Source organism: Neofelis nebulosa, chromosome 9, assembly GCF_028018385.1.
Source record: "Neofelis nebulosa isolate mNeoNeb1 chromosome 9, mNeoNeb1.pri, whole genome shotgun sequence".
Taxonomy (NCBI): domain Eukaryota; kingdom Metazoa; phylum Chordata; class Mammalia; order Carnivora; family Felidae; genus Neofelis; species Neofelis nebulosa.
In genome coordinates, this window is record NC_080790.1 from 81,706,427 (window position 1) to 81,728,611 (window position 22,185).

The 22,185-nt window shown below is 46.0% G+C and overlaps 1 protein-coding gene across 8 annotated transcripts in view; it reads left to right on the plus strand.

Annotated features, from left to right (window-relative positions):
- The window catches only part of NPAS2 (neuronal PAS domain protein 2), a 159,437-nt gene that overhangs the window by 56,318 nt on the left and 80,934 nt on the right, over positions 1-22,185 (plus strand). For 7 of the 8 annotated variants that reach the window (XM_058684449.1, XM_058684454.1, XM_058684452.1 and 4 more), the window contains exon 2: positions 18,629-18,682. In XM_058684449.1, the coding sequence (XP_058540432.1) occupies positions 18,651-18,682 (32 nt within the window). In that variant the 5' untranslated portion in view covers positions 18,629-18,650. Of the gene's footprint in view, positions 1-8,208; positions 8,230-18,628; positions 18,683-22,185 lie in introns of those variants that run through there. The other variant, XM_058684450.1, reaches the window with a different exon arrangement.

A 22,185-nucleotide genomic window follows, 5' to 3' on the forward strand; every position in this document is an offset into this window, starting at 1 on the left:
TTTTTATATGACATTTCATAGTTCACAAAGTTATTTCTTACTTTAACCAAAGGAAGAAACCAGTCCAAAAAAAGAATCACCTGATTCTCAAGGTCCCCCAGCTGGTCAATGACCGAGCCAACCCCACACAGTCCACATCTTCTGATTATACCCTCCCACTGATTAGGCCCCATCACACAGAGCAGCCTTCCGGTCTCCCCTTAGAGGGTGGTATGCAGCCCTGAGGCATTTTTTGAATTTGCAGAAAGAAGAGCAGCTCCTTCCATGGGGAGCCCAGCTCTGGCCTCCTTTCTCCTCATCCTGCTCCTTAAAAGTCCCCCAAGGGCAGAGCAAGTGCTTGACAGAACTTGACCCTGGTTCTGAATTCTGGTTTCCAAACCCAGATCTGTGGCTACAGCTCCATGGGTCATTATTCACACTGCTTGCTTACGCATGAAACCACTATAGTTTTCAGCATTTTATTTTTTTTTTTTTTATTTTTTATTTTTTTTTAATTTTTTTTTAACATTTTTTATTTATTTTTGGGACAGAGAGAGACAGAGCATGAACGGGGGAGGGGCAGAGAGAGAGGGAGACACAGAATCGGAAACAGGCTCCAGGCTCCGAGCCATCAGCCCAGAGCCTGACGCGGGGCTCGAACTCACGGACCGCGAGATCGTGACCTGGCTGAAGTCGGACGCTTAACCAACTGCGCCACCCAGGCGCCCCTAGTTTTCAGCATTTTAAAGTTTCTATGAAGCGGTTCTTCCTGAAGTCACTTCTTTCCTCTTTGTCTATACTTAAGTCACACTCTCAATCTTCTCCTTGTGGCTGTACAGCACTTATCAGAAAGCAAACCAAGAGACCACAGAAAGAGGAAAGCATATGCTTCAGACAACTCACCACAATCCCATCTCTGATGTGGACGTGCTCTTCCCACCCCTGGGATGCTTGGCCTCACAGTGGTGTAAATCTTACTGTGTCGCCATGCAACAACATATGGGAACACTGCATGCGTGTACACACACACACACACACACACACACACACACACCCATACGTTGTTAAATCCTCACTTGTGATGATGGCTAAGAAAGGCTATGTAGTTGTTAACATCATTTTTTAAAACCTCAAAGTGTTTGCCAGTGTATAGCCAGAGACAGACCACCCCCTCAGAGGGAGCTGGCCTGGTGTCATTCTGACATAGCTGTGAACTAGGCTTCTTACTCTGGAGCAGGCACAATAAACACTTTCAACCACGTGAAGGAGGAAGGAATCTCAAATGAGAGTATAGGTTAAGAAGAGGAAATATTTCTAGGAGAAGGAGGAAGGACTTAATACTTCTTATTGCCATTTTATTTTTGTAATTAAATATATTTAATTTTATGTATATACACACATATACATATAATAGAGAGCTTGACTTTATTTAATGAAAACTTGTCTAAGATCCTTTACCTTTTTATTCTTAATGAAAGAAGGGATGAATTGCAATGAATATACATTGCTTCTCCCTCAGAAAACAATGAGAAAATTTGTAAATGTTTTCATTCAAACCAGACATCTCCTTTTGTTTTGTCAGTTGACTTCCTTCTCCTTCAAATAAGCTTACAAAAATGAAATTTATTTGTTTACATTTATAATCTCCAAAAATGTTAGTGTGACCTTGCAATAATTATTCAGTTCTGTTGTTCTAAAGAATCTGATCGTTTTGGGGCGCCTGGGTGGCTCAGTCGGTTAAGCATCCAACTCTTGGTTTTAACTCAGGTCATGGTCTCATGGCTTGTCAGTTCGAGCCCCACATTTGGCTCTGCACTGACAATGTGGAGTCTGCTTGGGATTCTCTCTCTCTCCCTGTCTCTTTGGCCCTCCCCTGCTCCTCACATGCTCTCTGAATGAATGAATGAATGAATGAACTTAAAAAAAAATAGTGTTGAACCAGTTAAACCACTGACATTGCGGAGACGGCTTGGGATTCTCTCCCTCTCTCTTTGCTCCTCACCAGCTCTCATTCTCTTTCTCTTTTTCCCTCTCCTTCTCTCCCTCTCTCCCTCTCTCAAAATAAATAAACTTTATTTAAAAAAAAGAATCTGATAGTTTTTTCATAGACTCGAGAATTTAGCATCTTCTAGGGGTTGAAAACCACATGACTTAATATAGGTAAAGATAAGAATGTAACACCATTAAATATACTGAATTACTTAGTTAACTAAGCAAGTAAATCAAACATGTTTTGAGAGGCTGCGGCTGCATTGAATAAATAATAAATGCATTGAAGAGTAGATTTGACTAATGTGTACTCAGTGTATTTTAACAGCGTTTCACTTTCAACTGTGTTAAATTTGGCTAAAAGTGTAAAATTAATTATTTAAAACCATAAAAGGAATCCAAACTTCCCCCAACTTTACCCTGAATTACAGAGTTAAAAAAAATGTAGTTAGTTGTGGCCTAATGGAAAGCAGGTGTATGATACTTTGTTAAGCAGACTAATTGGTGGTGATGAGCCTTGCACCTGCAGAAGGGTCATTAGTGAGGGTGGGATTCTGCACTCCTCCAGCGCGTGGGCCCTGAGCCACTCACACATTTAGAGTATGATTCAGTTCGCAGAAATGTTGTTTATCACCAGCTCTTCAGGAAAATACTGTTATGCAAGCTGAAGTCTCCTAGTACAGGAACCTTTGGGATTGCGAAGGACCTTTAAAAGGACTTGCTGTGTTGGTTTCCTGGTAGCTGCAATTGAAAAATAAAACTAATTGATGTCCATGATTAGTATCTGTTATTTAAATGTGGAATAGCACCTTTTGAATGGCTCCTAGGGTTGATGTAACAAGAACTACCGCCTGAGCTAACATTCATCGGGCTCACATTCTAGGCGGTTTGCAGCTATTGTGTCCTTGTCTCAACTGCTCTGTGAAGGTGGATTTTGAACACAGGATCCTCCTGCCCTGTTGCCTCTTTGCCAGCAGATCTGCATCTCTTTGATTTTGGCGGGGCTCCCAGGGCACAGCTATGTGCTGAGTAAGTAGTGAACAAGTGTTCAAGGGCCAGGAGGAAGAAGGAAGGAAGGGATGATTTGCAAAGGCCAAAGGACACTCTTTCTGCCCTTTTGTTCTGAAAATGTGAAAGAGAAGTTTTCCCATAACGTTGTTTCTGAAAGAGGGTGGGCGAACATTCTCAAAGTTGTGGGTTTTTAGGTTGGGATGTTTCTAATTTTTTTAATGTTTACTTATTTTTGAGAGAGACAGAGTGTGAGCAGGGGAGAGGGAGACAGAATCCAAAGCAGGCTCTAGACTCTGAGCTGTCAGCACAGAGCCTGATGTAGGGCTTGAACCCACAAACTGTGAGATCATGACCTGAGCCAAAGTCAGACACTCAACCTACTGAGCCACCCAGGCACCCCAGAGATCTGACTGTTTCTAAAAGGTTTATTGGGGGCGCCTGGGTGGCGCAGTCGGTTAAGCGTCCGACTTCAGCCAGGTCACGATCTCGCGGTCCGTGAGTTCGAGCCCCGCGTCGGGCTCTGGGCCGATGGCTCGGAGCCTGGAGCCTGTTTCCGATTCTGTGTCTCCCTCTCTCTCTGCCCCTCCCCCATTCATGCTATGTCTCTCTCTGTCCCAAAAATAAATAAAAAATGTTGAAAAAAAAAAAAAAATTTTAAAAGGTTTATTGATAAAATCTTGTAACACCTTTGTCACAGAAATGAAATAAAGAGGAAACAATGCTCAGCATTTTAGAAGAAGGCCCTCTAAAAATTATACATATCTGCATTTACAGATTATGTCACCACAGCCTGGCTTGAGATACACAACCACTGCTCTGTGGAGAAACTTCTCTGAGACAACCCCCCCCCCAGACTAACTTTTGTTTGTTCCTGCTCTGGGGGCACCAGGGAGCTATTTCAGGGTTGAACTAGGGTCCTGTCCCTCCTGGGAGTCCTGGGGAATAGGACCTGGCCCTCTGGGGACCCCAGTATCAGTCTCCAGGTTTGAGCTGGGCCCTCCTGAGAAAACCAGATTTCAGCCTCCTGGAAGTAGGTTAGATCACCTGGGCCTCGGGGGAATTTCCCCCAGCGTGTCTGGTGCTTTGTCCAGCTCCTGAGCCCAAGAAGCCCGGATAGTGGTTTTTCCTCTGCAGAGCTGCAGGCTGAACCAAACACGGGTAACATAGGAACAGCGGCAGGACCGCCTCTCCAGCATGGGGTTCTGGCGCCGCTGGCTCAAGCCTGTCCTTGCCCCCAGCAAGTGTCCGGTGATCACTAGGATTCATGGGGGAGTTGGGGGAGAAGCGTCAGGTGGAGGACGCCCCCAAGCAGGTGGCCTCAGTACCACCACCATTGGCCTCAGTGTTCTTGCAAATTGTCAGGGCTGTGCACCTCTGCAGGTGAAGCAGCTGATTTCACTGAAGAAAAACACGAATCGATTTGTCTCTGAAGGCAGGGAAATGGTAGTGGGTGTCAGTCCACGCTGTTCTTTTTAGGCAGTTTTGTTTGTCTTGCCTTTTTTTTAATCTTAAAGAACCATCTCTCAAGCTTTTTTTGAATTTTCCCCATTACCTGGGTCCCCTGGCTGCCCCCTAGAGGCTGGCCCAGGCCACCCAGGCTGGGCTGCGAGCCGGCACACCCCTCTCCCCGAGGACGCAGCACATCAGTAGTTCAACACAGTGCACGGTGCTGCTGAGCTGACCTACTTTTCCTGTTTGCCCACAGCAGGCTAAGCCTGTTTAGCGTTGTCCGGAGGGGCTGGGCAGAGCAAGGAGCTTTCCGAGGCGTACAGATGGCAGTCTTCTGGGTGAACGTGGTTTAATCTGTTTGCCCTGTTTTCCATTAGTCTAAAGGGTCAGGCCCCAGCACCCAAGGTGACGTGGGGACAGGGTCTGAGCGCAAGGCATCCTGCATCCTGATTCAGCCTGTCTCCTGGAGATCCTGCATTATGGTGAATTATTGCTGGGAACCAAGGCTTCCTTCCAAACTTTAAAAACAGATTTCTCAATGGAAGCCCTTCAACCATATCTCCTGTAGCAGGAACCTGTACTGAGCCCCAGGAACCTCTGCTTGCTGAGATGCAGAGAAGTTGGGAACTGTGTTTGTCCTCCCTTGAGGGGGCTTCCTTCTCATGTGAGTGTGTGAGTGTGTGTGTGTATGTGTGTGTGTGGCAAGAGGTGGCTGGCGCAGGGATTGACTGGGTAAGGCCAAGGCACTGCAGAAACAAATAGAGATTATAATGAGGTGGGGCAGGGTAGGGGTGCTTCCCTGACCTTGGATGGATAAGGCTGGAGGGACGAAGAGGCTGGTGTTGCCAGTGTAGGTGTCAGGGGACAGGGACGGAGGAGGGGACAGTGTGACCGTGGATGGCAGTTTGTCATCCAAAGCTGTGGATGCCATGCTCAGGAACGTGGAGTAGATCCTCTGAGCAGAGGGGAGTGTGCACTAGCGGGTGTATATATGCCCCCCAAACACACACATGTATTTACTGCCTTTATTCTTTGCTGAAATATTGCTGCGTTGCTGCTTGTGGGCGTAGGATAGTGTCTGTTAGAGTTGTTCAGGGAAGAAAATCGTAGGATCAGAGAGTCATGATTAAATAAGCTGACATATGAGAAAGCCAGAAGCTAGCGATTTACGGTTTTTCACTAATTCCTCCTGTATTTTGTGCATCGCAAAATGCCTTATGGAAGACGTCCTGGGCCTGCCCTTTCTAATTGCAAAGCCCTGTCTGACTGAACCGTCCTCACAGTGGGGCTTGCGTCTGGAACTCTCCTGGACACATTGAAGCCACTGCCCCCAGGGGAGAGTCAGACCATCAGGTACATTGTGCATTTCCTGGGGTCGCTTCATTAGACATTTATAAGAGGAGAGGATTCAAACTCTGTTTGAAAAAAGAAAAAAATAGGCTTCTCATACTTTCTCTTGCAGTTTCTTCACTGTTATCTGGCCAGATGGAAGGAGAGAGATCAAAAATGCCTTTAATTTACAGCATGAATATCTGAATGTACAAAATGAGAAAACTGGAGGTTTCTAGTCCTGCCAGGGAAAAACCCAAATGGCCTTTAAATGGTGTAGAAGTCAGGCCTTTTTGGACCTGCTCACACTCTTTGCTTGTCTGATGAGCAAGACTGTCTCAGGCAGTGATCATCCATACCGTTGGCCGACGTCTTCCTGGTGGAAGTGCTTCGAGCCCCTTCTCTTGGGTGAACTGGGGGCTTCCTAGGTCTGTTTTTGCATCTCATCTTCCCATGTGTATTATTGCGTCCATAGGGCAGGACTTTCTTCAGACTCCGTGTGTGGAAGGGGCTGTGTGTTTCTGGAAGAGAAAATGGAAGGCGGGCATCCAGCGAGAGAGGGAAGGACATCAGTCTGTGTTGGAAATCGTCCTCCAGCCAAAGCTGGTGGGGCATCCAGACATGGGATTGTTTCTACAGAACATTCCTGTCGTGGCTACGTTACATCTCATGAATGCCACTTGTCCATTGGGGAGGTGGGGCACCCCTTTTCCTTCTGCCCTCCCTAGTCAGGAGCTGCTTTCTGTTGGTGGGCTGGACCTCTCCTTGGGGTGCCCCCTCACCAGGCCCCTTGTGACATTGGTGATTGTGGCTCAGTCTCCACACTGCCTGCCCACAGAGGCACATGCAAGATGTCGCACCCACAAGAGGAGTAGTGGCTTTGAGCAGGCAGAGAGACAGACACTGCCCAAGGCACAAGACCACCCTCTGCTTGCTTAGACATGTCTGGATGTTAGCCATCAAGGCCCATTTCCCCACCATAGGCACCAGATACAACCAGAGTCATGTCAGGAGGGGAGGGCTGTCCAGGTGGCTCGGATGACCTGTCAGGATTCCCCACCCCAGAGGAAGGCCCCGCAGGCCAGCACCCATTTCCCCTGGGGGAATGATTCTCAGCTGAATTGTACCATAGAGCCAACAGCAGAAGCATCAGAGGATCTAACTTTATGGATACCCGTGCAAGTGAACACATTAAATACGGTAAGTCACCATAGGGTCTCACGTCATGAAGAGTGCTCCCGTGGGCTCTTTGCAGCCCATGAGCTTGGCTAGGCCCAGCTGTCCTAGCATAAGTGGTGGGCACGCGCTCCCTGGCTTTCCACGGAGAACATTCTTCATTTAAACTGTAAAGAAAAGAAAAATCTTTCAACGAGAGGAAAGAGAAGACCATGCAAAGTAAAGCCATTTGTACTAGTGAGGTGGGAGGCATTTGGTGTGCAGCTCTGGAGGTCTGGCCCGCTCTCATCACAAAGTCATGATTTCTGACCACTGCACTGTGAAAAAGGAGGCAATTCACCTTTCCTGCCCAGCTCTCCCCAGCTAAGTGCTCTACATGGGCGAGTTGCCCTCCTGGGTCTCGTATGGATGGGGGAAAGTGGGCATCATCCCACATTCGCAGTGAGCTAGCTGTTCCCGAGTCTGTGTCTAGGCCACCACGCTAAGTGAAGGGAAGAAGGTGGAGGACATTCGTACCTAGATCCTGTTAGCTCTCAAAGTAATTTCGTTGCCTCCCACAGTTAGCAGTTCATATGAAACATCCCACATTTTTATTAAACATTATTTGAAGCTCTGATAGAAAGTCCAAAAGTCCACAGCCTGGGTGTCCAAAACAAGCTTGACTTCCCCTCTCATGGACTTCTTTTTCTGCTCTTCTTCTTACAAACTTGAGCACAATTTGGATGAGTGTTTCCTGGGCCAGAAGGAGCTTTAGGACCCACCGTTATGTGGAGGGGAGCTGCTGGCTGGAGCAGGGTTTTATGGACTCATTTCAGTTTTTCTGTGGCAGCTGACGAGTGGTTCCCAACAAAGGCTTTCACTGACTCAGCTCTGAACATGACTCATAAATCTCCTTTTCCCCTCTTGCTGATTTTTATAGACATCTATTGTCCACACCCTGACCACACACTGTCACCCATCGGAATCTCTAGTTGACTCAGGTTTACACTTTATAAAGGGCCCTCTGAAAGGAGTCTTAAGTGATTGGAACCTAAGTTCCAAAGGTTGCAAGAGTAATATTTCATGTTAGGGTGACCCTAAACATCCAGATATCTAGATGATTCTTATTTCGGAAGTTCTTTGCTGGCCACACGATGTCATTGTGAATTTATTCAATAACTAAGTTTCTTTCTCTATCCATTCCTTCATTGCTATGTCACTGTTTCCCTGAATAATGAATCATCAGACCATTGCATGGGGGACTCATGATGGTACCAGGCAGATAAAACCTCGGCGTTGACCGTGGAGAAGCTTGTGGTATAATTTTCATGTGTTCATGGAAACTCGCTGAGGTCGGGGCAGGGGTGGGGTCTCATCTGGGTTGTTTCTGGGAACTGGGCTCAGTGAGGCCGCCTGCAAGGCTCCAGAAGCATGGCTACCTGGGGGGATTGCCAGAGTGGCTGGGGTTAAGGATAGACGTGTCCACCTTGCATTTCCCAGGTCGAGGGATGTGCCAGAGTGTAGCGAGCATTTCTCAGTCGGAGGGGAATTGGGATTGCAGGAGCAGGCAGCGCTCAGGTTTCCACTGCCCATTTCCTTTAGAAAAGCTATTTTTTCCCCCAGAAAATGAATCATTGCAACCAAAACAACATTCCCTGGAGAGGAAGAATTAAAATGTGGAAGTTATTTTCTAGCCTCCCCCAGAGGACAAAGAGAGACGAGTGAGCATTGCAGTTCATCAGTGACTGTTTTTCAAAGTATTTTTATTTCCTAAATATAATGAGAAAAAATCATTATCAAGTTCCCACGTGGAAGACAAAGATGTTAATCCAAAACGACATGAGGTCCCCTCATCAGGGGCTGACTGGGAGGACAGAAGGCACCCTCCCTATCCACAGTAAATAAACTGCAGTCAGTGGGGGAGATGCATGTGCTTGGTATTGCCCCTTTTGATTTCAACCCATTCTTGCGTTTAATATTTTTTCTTTTTAAGGAACTATATTTACCACGTTTGGTTGGTATGGTGGGGAGGAATATTAGGATTTTCCAGCTAACTTGGGGTCTATAATTCAAACCATTTCTCAGCCAGTTGGAAAATGTCATGCTTTTATTTTGTAAAAATCATTGACCTTTTAACACAACAGGCTTTATAATAGTCAGTTGGAGGAAAATTCAAGGCAATACGGAATGACCCACTGGGCCTATAGTGGTTGTACAAAAAGTTAGAAATTAAAGACCCTGAAGAGTAAGGCTGAGTAGTGATTCTAGTGACTCTGTCTGGCCCCCAGCCTACTTTTGTAAATAAAGTTTTATTGGAACACAGCCACACTAATTCGTTTGCATACTGTCTATGGCTTCTTTTGCACTGCAGCAGCATAGCTGAGCAGTTGCAGCAGAGACCTGAGACCGTACAGTCTGCATTTAAAATATTTACTAGGTAGCCCTTTACAGAAAAGGATTGCCAACCAACCCCTGCGTTAGGAGAATAACATAATTTTCATTTATGTTGCATGTAGGCTTCTCTGGAGACCCAGAAATGAGCTGCCAGTCCCCAAGTATGTCCCTGTCACCTGTATGATTCATTAGTCTCCTATCTCACTGCTGACACACTATGGGACCCAGGACAGATGTGCCATGAGAAAAGAGTTACACTGCCATTTGCTGGTCCTTGCTCACCAGGGGCCAGAGTTCCAATCAGTTATATAGCAGTAAGTAGCTGTGAGAAAGAATGCTCCAGAATTCTTAGGGTAGAAATTTCACCTGGGTAATGAAAATGTCACTTACAGAACTCACTTGTGTTCTTCAGTTCAATTAAAGGCAATAGCTATTTCTTGAGGACATCCTCAGTCATTCTGTGTTTGCTCCATTCCCTTCTCCCCCCACCCCCAGCCTCATGACCTAGATTTCTGCTGGGTTATCACTGGACACCATGGGCAGTCTGTGTGCATGTCTGTCTGTCTTTCCGCCATGCCTGCTTCCACACACACACACACACACATACACCTACACACACAGTTTTCAACACTGACTGGGAGACAGGAACAATAATCTCACTCTGCTCAAAGACATTTTATAGACTGAGGTACCAGTTCCTACTGCTAGCTTTTAACTTCTTATCATTACCGATATCGTGCTTAATAGTAGCTAGAAATTTTTGAGGACTTGTATGTGCCAGGGACTGTGCTGGGGGTTTCTCACTGATTCTCTCATTTTCTTCTTACAACCCCACAACAAGGAGGCCCTGCTGTTGTCTCCACCTCACCAGAGGGGCACTAGGACCCTGGAAGCACACATACTTGCCGGAGGTCACAAAGAGCTACCGAGGAAGCAGGGTTTCTGGCAACTCCGGGCCACCAGGGCCTTTTCCCCCTCCCAGAGGTGGATGCCAGACCCAGGAGCTCAGAGACCCAGTGTGCCCCACTAGCTCTGCCTCCTATTGCGGCGGGTGTGGCTCTCTGATAAATTCCTGGGGACTTCCTGAGTCCAGCCAGTGCTCACTGGCCTTGCTTGGTTAGATTCTCCAACTGGTCTGCTTCCTTCCTGGGCCGAACCAACTTGCTTTATGCACCCCATCCTGCTGGGTGGTCTCCACAACCCTGCTTGCTGGCAGCCACAGGTGGTCTCTGGAGGTGGAACAGGAGCACCCATCTGTGGGTACCTCTGGCCGCTAATATAGTCCTTCCTTTCTCTGGTCAGGAGCATCTCTAGGAAATGTTAGGTCTGTGTGACTGCATTCACTCTGCAGTGACCTTCCTGCTGTGCAGAGAGTATGTTTATTGAAATTCAAGTGAAGATAAGAAGAAAGGATGATCCTGGAGTTACCTGCCTTAGCAGGGGCTCAGGACCACCACAGTGGGAACATAAAGGTTAGGACAGTTACGCGAAGCAGGCATGGGATGGACAGGACTCACTTTGAGGCCTGTGCTGCAGGCATCACACTGGCCCTTTATTGTATGCATGCGTGCAGAGATACTTCTCATTTATGGCTCACGAGCTCTCTGCCTGATGGGTGTCAGCCTCACTTTAGGAGTAAGGGAAACAGAAACTCATGAAGTTTAAGGGACTTGCTCAAGGTCATAGAGCAAGTGGGTTGGAATTGAAATTTAAATCAGCCTGACCCTGAAGTCAGAGATCCACGCATTCTCAGTAGGCTGGGGGTGAAATGCCTGAGTCAGCTCCAAGGAGACGCGGGGTGGGGGTGGGGGGCAAGGGGGGCTCCGCCTGCAGTCCTTGTGTCCATGGTCAGGTCACTCAGCCCTTCTGGGTGGTGCCTCCTGATTTGTAAGGGGAGGTAACCAGAGCCAGCTCATTCCATCCATAGAACTGGATGGACATAACATGAGATTATAGTTTTTCAGAAGTTTGCTGTGGCTGAGGTTGGTGAGGGAGCCAGAGGCCCTTCCCGAAGAGTCCGATAGCGCTTTAGTTAATAGCTCCTGCACACACGACAGTTTTTGTCTTAATTTTTAGTCTTTAGGACATAGCTGTACCTTTAAATGTACTTCGTGAGTACTATTACTCTGGATTACCCATGATCATTGAGAAGTTTGTGGGAGTCAGTGTTAGGCAATCACATCAGAATTCAGATAGGGTTTGGCTCTGGCTCTGACCTTCCTTTCCTCCCTCTCTGCCTGTCTCGCCCTCCCTTCCTTCTCTCCTTCATTCCTCAGATACTTATTGAGCACTCCATGTGGGTAAGGAGCAGGTCCAGACATCATGGCATGTGTAAAGATGGGTGATGCCTGGTCCTTGCCGTCAGAAAAGATAACCTGATTTTTTGAGTGTCTGCTGTGGGCCAGGCTTGTGCTGGGGTACTGTCACATGTGTAAACTTAATTCTTTCCAGAATCACAGCTGTCCTCTGAGGGAGTTCTCTCGCACCCCTCGGATCAGAACCTCCAGTGTCCTCCCTTTCACTCAGAGCAAAAGCCAACCTTGGTCCAGTCTCCCTGGTGTGCATCCCTATGGCCCACTTCCCTCAAGTCATGGTCAAATGTGGTCTTATTAGCAAGGACTTACATTGACTTCTGAAAGCTCCCAGAGCAAGACTCCGGCTCACTATAGCGCTCCCTAGCCTCCCCTCCCCCACCTGAGTCTCCAGTATTTTTCTCCACAGCAGTTACAAGCAGGTGACGATATTTACTTATTTACTTGCTTGTGGCTTGCCCCCACTCTCCTGCCTGACCCCACCATCTAAGAGCCACAAGAGCAGGAACTTCGCAAGGTGCCCTGGCACTCGGGGAATGCCTGTGGAATAGCCCACCCTCACACATGAACACCATGTCCGTGCTTCAGTGAACGCACTCCGTTACCTCTTCACAGAGAGATGCCTTGTACATGGATCAGAGGCCTCGAGGTCGCTAAGATTCAGCTTTTCCCAAATTGTTCTCTAGATTCAACACACTCCCAATCAAGGTTGCAGCAGGCATTTTATAGAAATTGACAATGTAAATTCTAAAATCTGCAAGGAAATGCAGAGACTTAGAATAGCCAAGAATCTTAAATAAGAACAAAATTGGAAATCTCACACTACATTGCTACCAGAAGTCCCTGTAAAACCAGAGGAGTTAAGCTAGTGCAGAACTGGCATAAAGATAGACAAATACAGGATGCCACAGAGTCGGGAAACAGAAGAAGTTTCCCTACACAGAAGGTTCGCTGTCTTCAAATAATATGCTCAATATGTTTCCAGGTGAAGTGCCTCTAAGTTTAAAGCAATGGGTCCAATTGTCAATCTGATGAAAGTTCAATAAGTATGTCTCAAAGTCTAAAAACAGAGAAGATAGTATATTCGTTGTACTTCTTTGAGGTTCATAATTGGATCTACCACTTTAAATTTAGAGATTCTTCATCTGGAAAAGGGGTATCTGAAAGCTGAAGAAAAACACTGTGTATTCTATGTGTGAATGTAACTAACATGCAGTTTAAAAATAAGTTTGTCGCTACCTCAGCTGGGTGATTAAGGCCAGAGCCACAGAGATACATGCTGTTATTACCCTTGATATGAAGTGATAAGAATGGCACTTTACCCCTGTGAACGCCCTCCTAAAAACCCACATGTCCAGTCTGACCATGAGAAAAAAACATCGGACAAACTCAAATTGAGGGACATTCTACAAATATTCCTTGAAATTGTCAAGGTCATCCAAAACAAGGAGAGTCTGAGAAACTAAGGAGGCATAATGACTAGGTGTAATGTGGTGTTCCAGATGAGATCTGGGGACAGAAAAGGGACATTAGGTAAAAACTAAGAAGATATTAATAAAGTATGGACTTTGTTTAATAATAATGCGTCAGTGATGTTCATTAATTGTGCCAAAGGTACCATACTAATATAAGGTGTTCATAATAGCAGGTACTGGGTACAGGATATAAAGGGACTCTCTATAATGTCTTTGTATTTTCTGTAAATGCAAAATTGTTCTAAAAAATTTTTTTATTTTTCTAATTTTTTTAATGTTTATTTTTTGAGAGAGGGAGAGAGAGAACATGAGTGGGGGAGGCGAAGAGAGAGAGGGAGACACAGAATCGGAAGCAGGCTCCAGGCTCTGAGCTGCCAGCACAGAGCCCGATGCAGGGCTCCAATCCATGAACCGTGAGATCATAACCTGAGCTGAAGTCAGATGCTCACCGACTGAGTTACCCAGGTGCCCCAAAATAGAGTTTATTTTTAAAAAAATGTTTATCCTGTGTCTGCTACAGAGACTTGGTATATAAATGGACCTGAATAGAGATTCTGTTAATATATGTATAGGATCACACAAGACATTTGACAAAAATGCCAGTGCAATTCAATAGGAAAAGAAATGTCTTTTCAAGAAATCACCCTGGAGTAACTGAATGTCCAGATTGGAGGAAAAAATTAAAAGGTGATCCTTGACTGCTTTCACCCCACACATAAAATTTAATTTGCAGTGGACTGTAGATCTAAATGTGAAAGCTAAAATGATAAAGCTTCTAGAAGAAAACAGGATAATTCTTCATGACACTGAGGTGACAAAGATTTCTGAGGACACAAAAATCACTAACCTTGAAATTAAAAAGTTATAAATTGGACTTCATCAAATTTAAAAACTGTTCGCCAAAAGATGCCATCAAGAAAGTGAAAAAAGGCCAGCCACAGACTGGGAGATGTTCACAAATTGATCTCTAGATCTGGCAAAGTAGTGTATGCAGAAGAGAGAAACATATAAATCAGTACAAGGAAGACAAAAAGAAGCCCAATTTTTAAGAAGAAAGAAAAGAAAAAGGAAATGGGCAAAAAACTTGAACCGACACCTCACAAAAGAAGCTATCCGTGGTCAAAAAGCACATGAAAAGATACTCAGCATCATCAATCATGAGGGAAATGCAAATTCAAATCCCAGTGAGATCCCACAACACACCCACTAGAATGACCAAATGTAAGAAACCAGTACCAAGTGTTGGCAAGAATGTGGAGCTGCTGGAACTCTCATATGTTCCTGGTGCAAATGTAAAATTGTACAGTACTATGGAAAACAGTTGGCAGTTTTTAATAAACTAAGCATATGGCTACCATATGATACAGCACTTACACTCCTAGGCATAAACACCCAAGAGAATGAGCACTTATTTCCACCAAAAGACGTGGGTATAACTTACACTGGTGACCCGTAGGGAAGGCGGTATCTGCCAACTTTCTCCACTTACAAAGTTACCATTTTCCTTTGTAATTAATAAATATATTGAGGGAAATACTTTTTTAAAGTTTATTTTGAGAGAGTGAGAGAGAGCATAAGTGGGGGAGGGGCAAAGAGAGAGAGAGAGAACCCAATAGGCCCTTCACTGTCAGCATGGAGCCTGATGCGGGGCTTGAACCCACAAACCATGAGATTGTGACCTGAGCTGAAACTAAGAGTCAGATGCTTAACTGACTGAGCCACCCAGACAACCCTTGAGGGAGATGCTTTAAACTATGCAGATATCCTGAGTCTTCTCAAACGTTTGCTTATTAACTTAAGCATCCATGAGTGGATCTTGCCTGCAACAATTATTACTATGGGGTACTGATGGTGATTTTCTATTTCCCATATTCTTTCTACATTTATTAATTAGAATTCTTCTGTAAGGGAGATCTGTCCCCCTGCCCCTGTTTCTTTCTTTCTTTGTAGCAGTATAGACGCCTAAATAGTTTCTTCTGTGGGTTACAATCTATCGTTACTGATTTTGTGGCTTAAATAGTTACAAGACACTTCTCTGCCAGGCTCTCCTTCCTCAGCCTCTCATCATTATTGTATTATTATTTCTTGAGTGTTATTATTTCTACATGTAGATGCCTATACTTCAAATTTGGACAGTTGTAAAAGGTTTTTAAAAGACTCCAAATAGTTTGTGTTCCAGAAAAATCCAGACGTATCCAGAACTGGAAGAGCTCCTCAGAGATGAACATTAGTGGCATGCTGGGTGTCCTTCCTGTTCCCCTTCACACCTCTCCACCCTTCACTCTGCACTGGGGGCTTCCCCACGTGGGTGATATCATGGCCTCCCTGCCTCAGCCTTCTGGGTGGTATAGCTAATAAGAGACACAAACAGGCGATGAGATGGGTGGAGAGTGAAGTGAGGTATTTATTCCCTTGACTCCCCTCTCAAAAGGTTTCTTCATGCCGGCTGCATCCTTCCACCAAATGCTGCCTCCCCTATATGACATACTCCTTCCAGGTTTGGCAAACTATTTGCCTCTGGTCCCTTCACCCTCAGAGCTGGTAACAGCTCATCTGATACCAACCCTAGGTAACCATACCATCCCTCTTGGTTCCCCTAGCCCCCACCCACAGCTTGGTAATGAAGTCCTGTTTCCTGTTGGGATTCTGGCTAATAAATCTCATAAACGTCTAACATACTTAGAATATATATTTATCGAGAGTAAATATTCTATAGCTTCCCTCCCTTGTTCACTCTTGGGGTTAATCACAACAATAGTTATTTTCTCAGCTCCAGACAGACTCTCCTCTGCCTTCACTTAAGCTCATTTTCTCTTCCCTGGCTCTGTGTGGTCGTAAAAAAACAAAGCAAACTGCTCAAAATCCTTTTCATTGGAAACTCTTTATGCAACTGGGAAGAGTAGTCGTCACCTCTTAAACTTCTCTACTCTTCCTTTACCCAAACCTCACAGGAGAGATTTTTTTGCCTTTGACCCTCCCCCTTTTCTTGTGTGCCTTTGGACCCTGTCTAGCTTCTGCACATCGTGAAGTAAAAGAATGGCTCAAAAACATGAGGCAGGAGGAGCATAGCCATGTTCATAGCAGCACTACTCATAACAGTCAACAGGTGGAAACCACCCAGTGTCCGTGGATGGATGACTGGATGAACAAAAGGTGGTATAAACACACAATAGAATATTATTCAGCCCTAAAAAGGAAGGAATGGGAGCACCTGGGTGGCTCAGTCGGTTAAGCAACCTACTTCAGCTCAGATCATGATCTCATGGTCTGTGAGTTCAAGCCCCGTGTCAGGCTCTGTGCTGACAGCTCAAGGCTGGAGCCTGCCTCAGATTCTGTGTCTCCCTCTCTCTCTGCCCCTCTCCCACTTGCACGCACGTGCTCTCTCTCTCAAAAATAAATAAACATTAAAAAAATTGATTTAAAAAAAAGAAAGGAATGGAGGAATGGTGGTTGCCAGGGTCTGGGGAGAGAGGGAATGGGGAGTTAGTGTTTAATGGACACAGAGTTGCAATTTTATAAGATGCAAAGACTTTCTGGAGATGGTGGTGATGGCTGCACAGCAATATGAATGCACTTAATCCCACTGAACTATACACGTAAGAGTGATCAATTTTATGTCATGTGTATTTAATTAAAAAAAAAAAACCTGGGGAAGGCATGGGACACAATGGGCTCAGTGACAAGACAGTGAGGACTTCAGTGTGGGGCTCCTGTGGCAGGTGCTACTGAGGAACTTGGCTTAGGGGCCCTGTCTCACCAGGCACAGTTGAGCAGAGTGGCACAGACAGGGGACAGATGACAGGAATCAATCAAGGCAACAGGAGGGATGGGGAAGAAGAGGAAGGAGTTATAGGTCATCACAGCTTCATGGATTCAGGAAATGTTTAAGGACAAACAAATATAAAACAGAGAAGATGTGGTCAATAAAGAATAGCTATTAGTCACTCCTAAATGTTTCATTTATGACTAAGCAATCCCAGTAATCCAAACAGGATTCCGGAACCTCAGGAAAGCAGTGTGAAGCCCACATCCCTCCTGAGAACGTGCTCTGTCCAGGGGCACCGGGTGAAGGGCTTGGCTTGGCTGGGTCCTTGCTCGTGACCTGGACGCATGGGCAGCCAGCACTTTCTTCAGAACAGGGACCTGGGGTAGTGCATCACTAAATGAGTTGATGCCGCATTTTTCACATCTTAAAACTTTGAACAGATTCCATCTGGGAGACATTAAGCACATGCCTGTTTGCAGATGTGTTAACCCCATTTTAATTACGATACAAGCCTTAACTGCCGAATAGCGTGTCTTGCAAGTCTATCACCAAAATATGCCTTTCCGTTTACTGAATGGGGCATGTGTGTAAACAAGGGCTGTAGCTAGAATTCCTCCTCCTCTTCCAGCTCACACCCATCCCTGTGCACTTGTCAGACCCAGATCACAAAACCAAATTATCTTAGAAATATTCATTTGCCCCAGTAAAAGGTTATCTAAAACTTTAAGTTTCGAGAGTGTTAGTGCATTTGCAAAGCGTTGGTTTTGGAGTTCTGACTTCAGACCCTCTTACAACAGAAGCGTGTGGGCAGTGACGATTCAGCTTCCCTGGGGTCCGCACCCATATCTCAGCCACTCTGCCCTCTATGCTACTGCATAATTCTCCTACAGTTCTCCCTGCAGGCTGTGGCCTCATGGACACCCTGAGAGTGTTTCTGCTCTGAGGGCTGGCTGGAGGGGGTTCCCCAAACAGGCGGGACCCTGGGAAACATGTGAATGAAATAAAGAGTCCCAGCATGCCTGCATGTGACAGAGGGACCCAGATCTGTGGGGCAGCAAGAAATCCAGCCGGCTGCCTAGGAGAGTACAGGTTCTGGGCGGTGAGCTAGTCTCTGATGACTTTGGGCTACAAGAACATTCCTGGATTGTTACTTAATTTTTCACATCTGTGTGCCTTGATTGTCTAGGGAAGTGTAAATGCCTGGAAGGACTACGGATTATAGTCCTTTGGGGCTCCAATTTCTTCCCAGCTGCATGTAAGAGGGGTCTGTGTATTTGAATGACCAGATAGATAAATGCTGTTCTTTACAATGTCATGGGCACCTTGCAGGTTTAAGGTTTGAGATAAACAGATACTTCCTTGAGCCGGGTGTAGACAACAGTTGTCAAAGTGCAGTCTGGGGGACCCCTGGTGGGTCCGGGAGGTCAAAACAACTTTCCTAATACAAACACATTATTTGCCTTTTTGACGCTCGTGAATATACAGTGAACCTTTCTAGAAGCTCCTTGAAAGCTATGACTGCATGGCTCTGACACCTAGAATGAGTGTTTGGGGATTTAAGATTTTTCAGTTTGAACCCACATACATATACAAGAGCTCTTTGGATCCTCAGTCATTTTTGAGAGTGTAAACGGTTTTGCTGGAACCAAAAAGTTTGAGAACCTCTGGGCTAAGACTTGTGGGTTAGATCAGAGCAAAACAACGACCCCAGGAAAGACCTAGAAGAAAGGTCTAGAAGTAGACGCTAATCATCTGTTCTTTTTTTGCAGGAAAAACTGCGTAGAAAATCTAATGGATGAAGATGAGAAAGACAGGGCAAAGAGGTAAGAAGGAGCATCTTCCCTGCCTTGGTCTGTTCCATGCCATCTACGAGGCTCAAACATGCTTGTCCTCTTCCAGCATAGATGAGCTATCCTGTGCATGTCCTGTGCAGCAGGACAGGCCACTAGGGACATGTTCTTGGTACCCACTCTCCTTGAAATATTGTAGTGCTCTACTAAAAAAATGTAGACCAGCTCCCCCAATTTTGTTCCTTATCCTGAAATTCCTCATTGTCTGGGACTTGCCAGGTGGTTTATATTTTCCACATGTTCATGTCTTAACCCTGGTGACTTGGGTCTCCTTTGAGAGGCCACTGGCTCTTGCTTTTCCAGCACAGACACTGCTTAGCAAGGCAGCATGACTGGAGAGCCAGGCAGACCTGAGTTCAAATCCCTGCTCTGCTGTGGGGAGTTGCCTGGCTTTGGACAATAATAGTAATAATCATTCCCAGATGTTGACCACGTAGTAATCATCCTCATGTGCTACATGCTTCCATATACCCTATCTCAGTTTTCTCATCTGCACCTGGAGATATCGTAGCCACCTTGCACTGCTGTGGGGTTGGCCAGAAATCCTAGTTCATTTTCTGGCATGTCAGAGCTCTTATAACCCTATTCTTGCTTATTCCTTCACTGGGCATTGATTGACTACCTACTGTTGGTAAAGTGGAGTCATAAAGCTGATATTTTGAAGGTAAAGACCTGACAAATGTTACCAACATTGCACAGTTTGCCCCTGTGGGCAGTTACTATGTCAGGCTTCAGGGAAATAAAGATGATACGAGGAGGACACGGGTGAATGGAGGTGGTTGGTAGGTGACTACAGATGATCAAGCTGCAAGTGACAGGCCCAGCAATGGAGTGTGTTCTCCTGGGAAAGTCTTCACTCAGGCCTGAGGACAAGCCTTCTCCCTCCAGTCTCATCTCTTTCTGTTCCCACAGTTGTGTGTGTACCTGGGGGCAGGGGGAGGAAGAGGGGACGGTCCTTCAGTCCCCTGTGACAGGCTCTTGAACAGTTGCATGGCTGAAGGGATTGCCCACTTCCCTTCACAGAACCCACTGCCTGGTTGTCACTTACAGAATCCTCCACTTGCAAATGTTGCAGCCTTCAGAGATCCCCCAGTTCGGCATCTCCAGGGAGAGGGGCATCTGTCTTTCCAGTGTCACCAGTTGGGGGGCGGAAAGGGTGGTGGGCATGAAGACAACAAATCCCCAGCCACTCCAGACCTGCTAGACCTGAATCTGCAGAACACAGGGGGAGTCTGTATTGGTTGTTAATTCGCCCAAGTATTTCCTTAAAGAAAAATCAGGGAGCAGGGGAAATGGCCAGAGTTGTAGGCCAGACGGGGTTGGCATGGAGTGAGAATTGTCGAAACTGGATGGTCAGCACGGGGAGTTCATCATACTCTTACCTCTATACTTCTCCATGTTTCAAATTTTCCCTGATAAAAATTTGAATAGACAACAATTCAAATAATACCTCAGTTTATTCTGAAGGAACATGCCCTTCCCTTGGCATTGGAAAACAGGACTCCCCACAGCCATGCTTCTCAAACCTTAGGCCACAGCCTTCAAGGGTCACAAAATCCCTGTGGTCCCAAGTAACAAGTGGATGAATAGACTAACCCAGACCAGACAAGAATAGAATCTTCCTGCCCTCTCTCACAGACAGACTGGCTTCCGGTTCTTTCCTCTGTGTGTTTGACCTCTTGGTTTCCTCCCAGGTAGCTGTGGATTGCGTGCAAAGGCAGACAGCAGCGCTGTCCCAGATGATGAATTCCAACAAACCCTCACCTCTCCCCGCTTCCACTTCCTCACCTGCAACACTAGGCAATCATTTCTGTCCTGCAGCGACAGGGTTATTTGGGGAGGCAGCCACAAAATACACAAAGAAGCTCTTTCGTGTGTGTGTATGCGTGTTAATCGTTACACACGTGTGAAAATACAGGACACTCTCATATATTTACAAGGTATTCTCCTTGGTTAGCAGCATGAAAAGATGGGTAGGGGTGGCCAGCAGTCACCGAATGCTTCTTGTGTGTCCTAATCCTCTACACTAAGTACTTTTCTATGCGTTAGCTCATGTCATCTCAATGTTCTCTGAGGTGTGTTTCATTGTTATCCCCATTCTACAGAGGAAGAAACGAAGGCTCAGTAACATCATAAAGCTCTCACAAATGGCAGACGTTAAAGTTAAACAGGCTTCCTAACCTCAGATTCTGGTCCTATTCCCCAGACTACAAGAAAATCCCTTCATGTAGGGACTAACCCAGTCTGTCTGGCAGGCCCACACTGAGAGCTGTGTCGTGGTATAACTTTGGAGTCCATGGGAGTTTGCTTCTGCCATCCCCATGTTAATGTCACCTCCCAGGCCCCCCCACCTCAGCCCTCCCTCTACTGCACTGCTTACCTCAAAATGCAGAGGAGATGAAATGCTACCATTCTCAGGGGTCACCAGATGGAGACATTCCAAGAAAATCTTGGCTAAAAGTTCTTAGAAATAAATCAGGTCGTATGCAGTTTCTTTCCATTCACTCCCACCCCCCGTGGCTTTGAGGAGGTGGGCACGCATGCTCTCACACTGCCCGTTTGGGAGACTCCAGGCACACATCTGGGGTAGTGAGGTTGCTGGCTGGCCCTCACCCCCTCTCGACCTCAGATGGGGAAACAGGTCTAGAACGCTTGGCAATACCCAGATCTGTTTGCCAGAATAGCAGTAATAATGCAGGATCCCTCATAACACTTGGGAGAACCCAGGAGGAAATAACCATAATCCTAAGATTATATCCGTCTCAAAGCCTCTGGTTATGCAGGTTTTGTAGCAGCAGCATCGGGAGGCCCTTCCCCTAATCCCACCTGGAGGCCTGAGAGGAATAGTTTTCACTCACACAGTTTTTTTTGACAAGATTAGAAATGCTTAGCTTCAGATCAAAACCCTCATTGTCTCCAGAAAACACACGCTATGTTGGGCAAGGTTTCCAAAGCTTTGGGCAATTCATGGTTTGTTCGGATTGTTTGATCAAGTATTCTGAACCGGGACACAGGTCCACTTTCTTCTGCGAATTTCCGTGTAAAACCAGCGAGTACTGAGTGCCTATTGTGTGTCAGAACTATTTGCTGTTTTTCCTTAGGGACAATACAAAAACATGGTCCATGAACTCAAAAAGGAAACAGTCTGATTGAGAGACATTTGGAATCCCTAGATAATGACGTTCACAGTTTACCATTTTGTGGTCCAGTCGTGCACATGCCTTTCTAATTCTGGTGTGGCATAGTTTTGCGGGACGTGTGTCTGTGTGTGTGGCGGGGGGAGTCATCCAGGAAGTGGCGCAGTGGGGCAGGAAGTGCACAGCTTAGTTAGGAATGAGACAGGCCTGGCTTTGACTTCTGACGCTTTTACTTTCTGTCCTTGGATGAGTTACTCAACTTCTGTTACTGAGGAGCTAAATGCAGCTGCGTGTAAGCGCCTCCTCGCACACTGCAGGGAACACAGTGCTAATAAGAAA